Here is an 11,636-nt window from a genome sequence, read left to right on the forward strand (position 1 = left end):
AGAGTTTGAATGGATTCATGTTTAGTAAGGAAAAAGCACGTAGTGAGGTTGGGTGATAAAGGGATGAGGAAGCATTGTTGTTTGTCGGACGTGGTGTTGCATTTTACGGCTATTAGCAAAGATTGTAAATAGCAGTTGTGAATCATACTATCTAATGGCTATTATTTGTTGTCGATATCAAATGGCGCTTTTAATAGATCGGAATGCTTTCCGTCCTATCTCATTACCTATCGTGGCAAGAAGCAGATTAATCTGGTTTGGTCGATGGGTTGCTGAAGTAATTTAAAACCCTCATACTCAGATAAAGCAACTTAGCAAGTTCAAGAGTCATGTGATCACGAGGTCACTGCCTTCGGGTCACCCATCAGGATCAAAACATTGACTTCATTTAAAGCTCAACAATAACACAAAGTTTCCTTACTGAACTTACTGTTAAGAAAAAATACAAGATCGACTTGTAGTGTATGAAAATTAAAGGATAGACTTGTGCTTCTTTTATTCCAATTCAGATATTTTGTTCTATATTCCTTCTCGAAGATTTGCTAAGACTCATCATGGACCACACTGTGGCATTCGCCAAAAACGGACAGTATCCACCTTTCCAGTTCCAGTTAAATCAACCCAGATTTGATCAGGTGAAAGTTGATGGAATTATTATTAATTAAACAAAAGAAAAAAGAATGCACCTTTTATTACGCATTTGTGATATTTTTCAAAAGCAAAGCTTTTGTCTATTTTTATTCTGAAAATCTTTTGAAAAATTACAACAAAAGAAGAAGGTGGCGTTTTTATGCACCTCCATTTCATTTGGAGGTGTACAAAAACGCACCGTTTTTATGCACCTCCGTTGGCGGTGATGGTAAATTAATGAAAATGTTGCTGCATACTGCATACGTCCATGAGGTTTAAATAGTTTTAGATTGTAGTTTAGCACGCTGCTTGGTGATTACCTATGTACGTTTATACAATGATAATAAATTAAAGAATAATAACAATAATTTAAAAAATCAAAAGTAAAAAGAAACACGGCACACAAATAGGTACTGATCTCAAATTAATAAATAATTTTAGAAAATTAAAATCGAAGTTATTAAAAAAATCATGATAGACCTAAAAAGTTTTTGAAAAAAAAAAAAAAAAAAAAGAAAGAAAAAACATCAAACAAAAATAGTGTCTTTCTCAATAAAGTAAACTTAAAAAAAAAAAAAAATCTCTACAATGGGAATCGAACCCAGTACTTTCAAGGTTAGAGTCTGACAGCTTTTCCACTGGGCTACGGAGCCACCTGACTAAAGGTCTTTATAAAACATTATTTTTCCTTCAATGCAACTTCTATTGTCTGGTTTTATATTTCGATTTTTTAAATTATTATTATTTTTATATATATTTATTAACAAAAACATCCTACAGATGTCACAATATAACTTTCGCCGTGTCCATGTAATACAGAAACACAATATCGCTGATGAAATTGGGTGGTATGCGCATGCGTGACGGAGGTGTATAAAAACGGTCCGTTAAGATACACCGTCAACGGAGGTGCATAAAAACACTACGAAAGAAGAAGCACGTTGCTTTGCTACATCATAGATGCACACCCGGACCCTACTCTACTACTCCTCTAGGGCCCTACTCTTGAAACTCGAAATTATTACAATTTTGGTGCAAAGTATAAAACCAATAGAATTATACTAGATCCACATCTCCTCATCATGCAATTGTCCTTCAGTCTCTCGGACTCATAAGGAGCCGGATTTTAACACGGTTTCCTGAGCGTTAAAATTTAAAAGATATCTAGCAGCAATTGTTTGCTACCCTCTGTAACTTTATAGGACGCCAATCTATAGCAAAGTACGTTCCGCCAGCTCAACTAACCATTTACTGCTCGGTGGACAGAGGAAATCTCAACTTCTCGTGGGATCGATACTGTCCTCTCTGATTGCGAGGCGAGTGTTCAACCAACTGGGTAATCGGGACCCTCATTTACACATAGTTGCCAAGAAATCATGAAACTGAAACTGATAAATATCAAATGGCTTCTCACTCCCTGTTTCAGTTAAATTTTTTGTCCTGTGCAGTTATTATATCTTGTATGCCAACTTTTTCGTCCTGATAATTAAAAGAAAAAAATATATAAAAATTCGACAATTAGGGTATTACGGTAGTGCTACTTTCATTCCTTTTCCCCACTCATTGCTTATTGAATAACCTACCTGCTATCATCAGGCTTTTGGGTAATATTAAGACTTTCAAAGATGTACTTTGGACTTTTGGAAGTAATTTTTATTCTTCCTTTGATATACAAGATCTGCAATGATATACTCAGTTTATTTATAAAGAACAAGAACACTTGACAGTTAAAAAGTAATATATTAAACTACGAAAGCCAACATAATTGTTGTGCCAGACATAGTGACATAGGACCCCTAATCTGTCATGCTTTTCCACAGTCTTCATTCTCTGGTCGGCTGCGACATTTTTTAGACGTGATCGATCCACGGACTCTCTTCACAACATCTGTAAGTAATATATATTATATGTACGGCTCTGTGGTCTTGTGGTATGACACTCTCTTTAGGATCGGAAGGTCCTGGGTTCAAGCCTCACTCGTCGCATAGTTGAATCCTTGGTAAAGGCTCTTTACTCACATTCTCTCACCGTACTCAGTTGTAAAATGGGAACCTGGCCATTAACAGTGTTGTCTTTGTCCGAATAAATTGTAATATTGCTTTACAGGCGTCATGTCCCGTCCTAAATGTTAAGTGTTGCTGTTGGCCACGGACCCCCTGTAAAGCGCTTTGAGCATGTTTAGTGGATATTGCACGCTACATAAAAACCCAATTTATTTATTTTTAAATGTACATTTAATCTTCAAAGGTTTTTATATATGTCAAATTTATTAGGTGTCCTTATGAAATAGTTTTTATAGGTTTTTTTTGTTTTTTGTTTTTTTGCAAGAAGGCACGCACTAAATTCAAGAGAAGTAGTCCTTCAGAGCCATTATGCCCATGGAGCTTGAGTTCAGTTTCTAGTTTCTACAGCGTGCAATGGGCAATTTCAATTGATTACTACCTTTGAATTGAATGCTAGTCCATTGTAAAGTACTATCCACCAGATCTAACAGACCCTAGCTACCCAAATCATTACTGGGTGGACAGGGGTCAGAAAAAAATCTTGACTTCATCCAGGATCAACTTTGGTACCTTTGCATGTGAAGCTAGTGCTCTACCAACTGAACTATTTGGGCCCCACTAACCTCAAGATAATAATTATGTAGTTGAATTAAAACAATTTATCCTTGTTGGACCATCATCATCTTCATCATATTGTTTCACGCCAGTGCTGGGTCCATTTCATAGCCTCTGGGCTGAAGGTTCTTAAGTCAGTGTCAATGCACATCAGTCCCAAGTTACATTCCAAGAGGATGTGTTACATAGACTGCATTGGTTGTCCTCACATACACTGACTGTCCATCGAAAGTCGCCACCTTCACATGGTCTGCCCACTTTCCCCCCACTTTAGGTCTTGCCCAGTTGAGTGTCATCCACTCTCACCTGGATAGTTTTATTCCACTTGAGAGGTTTTCTGTCAGACCGTGGATGGCGTCATTGTTGTAGCTATCCCATTCTCTCCAGGTATGGACTATATACGTGGCTGCATGGTCGGGATGAATACTCTCAGACTCAGATAACATAAAACTCCTACTTGAATTTAGTCTTTTGATTTGGATGGTATCGTCATAGAGAGGGTGTCTAGTGTCACTTTCATATTTGTATTTTTGTATTTTCGTGTGTGTCCCCCTCCTGATAAGTGGTGGTGCTATTCCCGAAAGGGAATCCTGCTGGTACGGGTGTTGGTTTCAGTGTCCCTGTTATTATACTGCAGGTATTGTCAAGTTCAGGGTCAAAAGTTTGGCATGGCTTTATCTTGACCAAACAGGAGAGCGATACTCAGCTGAGATGTAGAGCGCTAATGCTGTTATCCTTAGAGTTTCTGGGTCCACACCCTATTTGGTTTTTTTCCAGTAGGTTGTTCCTTGAGGCTACTTTTGCTTTCATCTTTTTGTATGTTGGGCGAGGGATAGGGTACAATCCAGTGTAACACCAAGATAGACTGGGAAAATGTTATTTTCCAGTACCACTCCATTCCGGGAAATATTTGGTATCCAGTTTGCTTTGTTGTTGTTTAGATGGAAAGCACACATTTGCGTTTTACCTTGGTTCACATTTAGAGAGTTTTCTGTATAGTACTCTTTGAGTATATTCAGAGATGCAGAGAGTCTGTCTTTAATGGTTTTTAAGTCTCTGGACTGGGTTGCCAGGCACAAGTCATCTGCATACAGAAATCTCCTTATATTTTTATATTTAGACTGGTCATTTGTGAGGATGTTTAATAGAGTTGGAGCCAGAAGAGATCCTTGTGGGAGGCCATTCTTCTGAAAGCGCCATCTGCTTTTTCTCCCGCCCATTTCTACAAAGAATCTTCTGTTGGTCAAGAGGGATTCTATAATCTTTACAATCTTCATGTTTGGTCATTGTTCTTCAGGACTGCTTTGATGCATGTAATTGTGGAGTCTAGTTCAAAGGAGAAACCCTCCCAGTTGGCTTTCCTGCAATTGAATCTTTTTCTGGGCATTGACTTCATGGGTTTTATTACATCCAAGTCTTACAATAACACCAACTGGTCTATATTTGGGATCTGGGGATTGAAGCACCAACAGTTTTTTCAAAGCTGTGGAAGTGCTTAGGGGATACAAATATCAAGTCTGTGAGTTATATATCCTCCTTTCCATCTTGAGCTACAGAAGGAGGGTTTGTCTTTAGCATTATGCCATATTGTCAGATTATACTTGAGGGCCCATGTTTGTACTGTGTCACCATCACTGTTTTTACTATAGCCGGTGGTGCAATAGCTGTTGATGTCCTGTATTATGACTAAAGGTTTCTGATTTTGAAAATCTATATCGGGCCGTGTGAACGGGATCGGCGGTGGCTTGTATACAGAGATGATGTTCAGATGTATACTTTTAATTCAGAAAAGTGAGTGGAGCAGGCACTTATGTTGGTAACAACAAGATATGAAGTGAGTAGAAAAGTGCCAGAAGACAATAGAGAATAAAAATATATGGCAAATCTGTGGACTGGATTGCCGTGTTGAATAATCAGGTGAATGCCTGGGATGTCAGCTGTCATTCCCTTGTGCATGTCTTGAAGACAAATTATTTCAGTCTTGAGGACTGCAAGGATTTCAATTTTTGATGTGGAGATTCCTTCTGCATTGAAAGACACGATCTTGGATCCTACCATGGAAGAGGCTGAAGGGCCATCTTTTTACCACTTCTACAATTGACTAGTGTGTCTTGTAACAATTGGTTCTCCCTTTGAGAGGGATTAACAGAGGCACAACGTGAACGTTTGCTACATGCCCCCTCCTTCTTATAAATTAGGGCCCACTGAGTATTATCCTTCTTGAATGATACTCAGTGAGCCCTAATTTGAAATTAATTATTGAAATAAAATATAGGGATTACCCACAACAGCATTTGAGGTGCAGCTTTGGGTATTATCATTTTCACAAAAGTTTTTGCTACAATCCCATAAAACTCAACGTTTCCATCAAAATTGCCCAGTTGCACGTGTTTCCCCCTCCTTTTCATTACTGCATGACCAAGTTGCCAATCAACACTTTCGATCCAAAGGCAAATGACTTACTCCGACAACATCCATTTTTCAAACTAAGTATTGATTTATCATTGCAATGGTGAATATTAGAATTACAATTTTTTAAATCCCTATCTTGTAATGAATATATAATGTATCATGTTATTAACATTTCCGACTTTCAGGAACAGCTTAAGTCTTCGCTTAAATTGTTAGATGATTTTAAAGAAGGACAGACACCATCTGGAACGACTGATGAGGACTTGTGGAAGGCACAAAAGATAAAGCAGGTCACTAATGACAATATTGAAAATATTTAGTAGGATTGTAACTGGTCAAAATATACTATATTGCAACCTTATTGAATCATTTCATTAGATGTAAGATTTATTTATGCATTTATTGATGTGATATTTATTTATTTATTTATTTATTTATTTATTTATTTATTTATTTATTTATTTATTTATTCATTCATTCATTTATTTGTTCATTTGTTCATAAATTGTTTATTTATTCTTTTATTTCTTATTTATTTATTGTTGTATTTATTTATTTATGCTTGTTTGTTTATTTATGTATGTATTTATATTAATTTATTATGATGAAGAAAGAAAGAAATCACATTCTTGTCTCATTTCATTACAGGCTATGATTCACCCTGACACAGGAGAGAAAATCTTTATGCCCTTTAGAATGTCAGGTAATGACAACAAAATTAAATGTAAAGTATTAGAGAGACTGTTGCTAGTTTCATTTTTGTCATAATAATATCAAAGACTTTATTCTGCACATCCAGTGATGTATGGCTTCCTGTCGATAAACAACATTTTTGAAGTTCTTTCCAACCTAAAATTTATATTACTTGTTGCCAAATAAGCGAAAGTAAGCCTATCATAATGACCCAAATGGACTTTTAAAAAGGGGATAAATCTGTTGATTAATGTTTGAACAACAAACTAAATGTTTGAATGCATAGTTATCAATAACAATGAAATAAAGACTTTATATGACAAAATCTGTCCCAGAAATTGTGAAAAAAATATGTCATCAAACAAAAGCTTTAGAAGCTGGTCAATTAAAGGAAAAAGACAATTATTTAAAACAGCAAATGGAAACTTATTATCAAAGACAAGACATAAACATAAGTTGTCAAGTAGCTTTTAGCGATGATGTTGTGTTACTTCTATTATGTAAACCGTTTGAAATTCTGATAAATTGGTCTACATGCAGTTGTCTAACCAACAAAATTATAATCTATGGAGCTGGTTGTAAATCATGTCAATATTTGGTTATTTATATTGTTTTGTCTTGAATCAATCGTCAAGATTGTGACTCAGTTGGTTTTTAAAAATTTTCACGAATGGCTGTTCACGCCGTGTGGCCAATTTAACTTTTTTTATCTTCGGTTATGCTGTGAATTTGGTATTTTGACTTTTGATTACTACTTGATAAATTCTGATTTTTAAACATGTAAACTAAAGAACAAGTAATTTCCTACAGCTTTTGTTCTCACATAAAATATGATTTCTCCATACCTGACTAAATTATGCTTTATGTCGCCACTACCCTGACAGTTTCTACAGTCCTTATTTCACAACGAGTCATATTTAGTTTTAGTTAATTACACAAGATTAGTAAAATGAGAAGATTTAATAATCACTGAAAAGATAGCCCTTTGCTTGAAAAAAATAAATTATAAAAATTACAAACAAAAAATTTGGAGATAGGGAAAAGAACTGGGCACTGTATAGAATAATCATCAACTGTCTTTCAATCGTAAATTAGCAATAGATTACAACACTAATCATTTCATGATATCTGTCATCATTCACATTATCGCACTGATTGATTTTATTAACCAGCCCATTATTCATTGCTTTCTGACTCAATGATTCATAATTTGGATTTCAGGATTTGTTCCATTTGGCAGTCCAGTGGTGAGTATACAACACATTGATTTTAACCCATTTTATATGATTAGTATATAGAATTTCAGGATTTCAACTTCAGGAATGTTTTGAAAGCCATATCCAATGTAAGAAACTCAAAAGAAGTCCTTCAGAGCCTTATGGCTGATGCTAAATAATATGTATTTGATAATATATATATATTATATATATATATATATATATATATATATATATATATATATATATATATATATACATATAAGTCAAGGAATGCAATTGTAAAAGATAAGTTCAATAGGCAACAATTATAGCAGTTAGAAAATATTATTTGACATAAAAATTGAAACATAGTGCACATTTTTTTTTCAAAGGTCGGTTCTCAAAATTGTACAAAAAATTTAAAGATAAAAATCAGCGCTTTACAACCAGTTAATGTCCTATCCAAAAGGTTACCAAAAAAATCGTATTCATTCTCTTATTGTCATTATTTTTTTTTAATTATTTTTTGATCCATGTTCTTCACAGGTTGTTGGATTGCTTTTGCCAAATCCAACCCTGAAAGGAGTCATCTTTTGGCAATGGCTTAACCAGAGTCACAATGCATGCGTCAATTATGCAAACAGAAATGCTTCAAAGGTGACTTTGTTTATTTTGTAACTCTTCTTCTTTTAAAAGTAAAAGGAAATAGATTAATAAAGCATATTTATTTCGATGTAAACCATTTATCATATTTGACATGGCTACAATTTTTGAGCAAGCCCATTATGTTTTATGTTTTTACTTGATCATTGTCAAGGCTAATTTTTCCCAGATCAAGCTGAATAAATATGATGGTTCTCTATTAGTTAAGGAAACTTGAATGACGGGAAAGGAAAATTTATTGGATTTTGGTTTTGTTTTTATTTTCATAGATACTTATGTATTCTTATCAATTTTGAATTGTATAAATATTCACTTGGAGGGATCGAGATTTTGTTTTTTTTAGTCATTATGTCTTTCTGATTTTTTTTTTTAAGAAAAGAATGTTTTATGTGAGGAAAGTGATTTTTTTTCATAAGTTGATTTAGTTTAATTGTTTTATTGTATTTTTTTCAGCCAACACCCATGAAAAGATTTATTATGGGTTATGTGGGAGCTGTGACCACAGCTGTCTCAATTGCTGTAAGTGATAACTTGATATTAATTTCATCCTTGATAAAAATTTAAAGTTGATAATGTAACCTTTGTATATGTGATTTTAAAAAATCTTTTAGGTTAATTTCGGTTATGTGGTCTTGTGGTATGACACTCGCTTTCGGATCGGAAGGTCCTGGGTTCAAGCCTCGCTCGGCACATAGTTGAGTCCTTGGAGAAGGCTCTTTACTCACATTCTCTCACCGTACTCAGGTGTAAAATAAGTTTCTGGTCGTTAACAGCGTCGTCTCTGTCTGAAAAAATTGTAACATCGCCTAACAGGCGTCATGTCCTGTTCTAAAGGTTAACTGTTGCTGTGGGCCAGGGGCCCCTTGTAAAGGGCTTTGAGCACATTTAATGGATTTTGCGCTGTATAAAAGCTCTTTTTTTTTTTTTTTTTTTTCCAATGATGAAATGAACAGAACAGCATTGGCAATCATAGCCCTAAATATAGTAAGACTTTTGTAGAAAATTTCTAGCACACAACCTAAGGCCTTTCAAATAGAGTGAAGTACATAAAGTGGGATCACAAATAGCCAGTGGTAAAAAATTAAGGTAACAGTAACACATTCAAAGGTAACTGCCCTAGATTCAAGATATGTCTCAGAATTAAGTTTCCCTCTTCTATAACTTCGCTAATAAGCAACTTAGAACTGCCAAAATTTGAGAAATATGGCGTCATACCTAAGAAATTTTTATGCCAAATTTCAATGATAGTTGGTATTGTGTCATAAAGCTGTGACGTGGCAAGTTTGTTATACTTTTGTTCCTTGTCCAAGTGTAATCAAAGGAAAATGACAGAACAAAACATTGATGCAACCTTCTCACACTACGTGTATGAGTTGTCATCAAATTTTCAACTCTTCTCGGCAAGTCTGCTGTCGAAATTCACAGAGACCTTTGTACAGTTTTGGAGCACAATGGCCCTTCAATTCAAACTGTTAGAAGGTGAGTCAGGGAACTTGAAGATGGGAGATCTGACATGCAGGATAAGGAACTGGGAGACCTCCTGTTGTCACCTGTCGTGATACTGTTGTGAGACCGAGAGCTGTTGTGGAAGAAGATTCAAGAAGGGAGAAAAGTGAACTTGTTGGTGTGTCCATTGCAAGGAGAATGGCAAAGAAATGCTCACATTAATTTAATGGAAAGTTTAGATGTAGAAAAAATGCAACATCATGTATTTTCAAAAAAAAATTGATACAGGCAGTACGGTTTTTTTTTAAAAAAGCAGAGACACAATAATAAATTATCAATTCAAACATCAAGAACAGACACTTGCCTACAGTCTTTCTTTCCCTCTGCTGTTTGTTTATAGAATGAACTCCCTCAAGAACTGGTTAAGATGACAAATAACACAAAATTTACAAAAATATTAGAATCGTGGAAAAATGACAAATTCTAATACTATCACAGAGTGCATGTCGAAATTTGTGTTTGTGTACATATGTGTGTTTGAATTCATGAATTGTGAACCGTAGTCTGAATCCTCTAATTACAAAGACTGGGAAGTAGAAGAAGTAAGATGAGGCTCCACTTATAAAATTTCTGCTCTGTAATATGATTGTAGATGTAAAATTGCCCATTCGATGGATAGATAAAATGGTGGGAGGAATGGATTAAGGGATAGATCGAGCATGATCATCATGCCTCATCTTACTTCTTCCACTTCCCAGTCCCAGTAGAATTATATTATAAAATATGTTTCCCCGCGTGTGGTCATTGCTTGATTATTTGGCCTGCATCACATAAATAGTTGCTCAGGCATTATTTAAACCAAATATTAAATCATGAAAAGTGATCTTTTAGTTCTTGTATAACGCGATCTCCTTCTACTAATTAAGAGAAAAGAGGAGAAAAATACAAAAACTCTTATATTTCATGAGCTGTTTCCCTTTTACTTTCAGGTTGGTTTGAATGTTGTTATTAAAAGGGCTAGCAGTTTTAAACCAGCAACAAAAAATCTCATCCAACGATTTGTACCGTTCCCTGCAGTAGGTAAAGCCATCTTTTATTTTTATACAGTAATACAATCATATTCATGCCTTGTGGAGATTTCGATTATTTTCATGTTTGTTCCATTTTTGCTTGACTATTAAAATTCTCTGTTTTTAAGATTGACTTCAAATGAAAACTGCCCTTGTGATTATCTCGCATTTTCTTATTTGTTTCTCTTTCATTTTTTTTACAATTTATGAATGGTTCACTTCATTTGAATTTAAAAAGTCTTGTTATTGTGGTCTGTCTCTGAAGGCCAATAATTTTATGGACCCTGTCCTCCGCACTGACAAGGATGTCAAATAAAGAAGCACCCTCATGAAGTTGGGTGTGCAAAGAAGGGGGTCTTGATAGGTACTATAGTGGCATGAACCACTACTCAGTCTTAGTTCCAGACCGGGATTGACGAAGCTTTAAAGATGGTAGACAGTCTCACATGTGTGGGTGATGTGGGGAGCATTCTCATTGACCTATTTGTTGAAAGTCAAGTAACATCGATATTGGGAATTCCCATTACCGGGATTGGTACCGAGAAATGCTGGCATGGCCCGGGATTAGACTCGACCGGTTGACATCACACTTCTGATCAATTGATGGGATGTCATTGGACAATTATCTTGCATTTTCTTTGACTGTATTTTTAATGCCTTATTACAAGCAATGTAATGATTGTATGAGATTTATTTGTGAGAGTTAAAATGACTCTGTAACCATGTTATTTAATTTCAGCAACACGTTGTTGGGTGTTTCATTTTGAAATGATGATTTCCCAGGAAAGGTCTTTGTTTATGTTCAAATAGTCAGATATGGTTTTGTTTTACATATTTCTCAAACAGCTGCAGCCAGTACCTGTAATGTTGTTTTGATGAGAAATAGTGAACTCTCTGAAGGAATT

General features: G+C 35.1%; 1 protein-coding gene across 1 annotated transcript in view; it reads left to right on the forward strand.

The window, feature by feature from the left end:
* The first annotated feature begins 332 nt into the window (after positions 1-332).
* Positions 333-11,636, forward strand: part of LOC144966673 (sideroflexin-5-like) — a 12,412-nt gene continuing 1,108 nt past the window's right edge. The window contains exons 1-9 of the mRNA XM_078903430.1: positions 333-635; positions 2,451-2,519; positions 5,846-5,950; positions 6,309-6,363; positions 7,575-7,600; positions 8,099-8,209; positions 8,669-8,734; positions 10,651-10,741; positions 11,578-11,634. Coding sequence (XP_078759556.1) covers positions 555-635; positions 2,451-2,519; positions 5,846-5,950; positions 6,309-6,363; positions 7,575-7,600; positions 8,099-8,209; positions 8,669-8,734; positions 10,651-10,741; positions 11,578-11,634 — 661 coding nt within the window. The 5' untranslated portion in view covers positions 333-554. The remainder of the gene's footprint in view (positions 636-2,450; positions 2,520-5,845; positions 5,951-6,308; positions 6,364-7,574; positions 7,601-8,098; positions 8,210-8,668; positions 8,735-10,650; positions 10,742-11,577; positions 11,635-11,636) is intronic.

The sequence above is a fragment of the Berghia stephanieae genome, chromosome 2, assembly GCF_034508935.2.
Source record: "Berghia stephanieae isolate SIO BIC M18660-M18661 chromosome 2, UCSD_Bste_1.3, whole genome shotgun sequence".
NCBI lineage: Eukaryota > Metazoa > Mollusca > Gastropoda > Nudibranchia > Aeolidiidae > Berghia > Berghia stephanieae.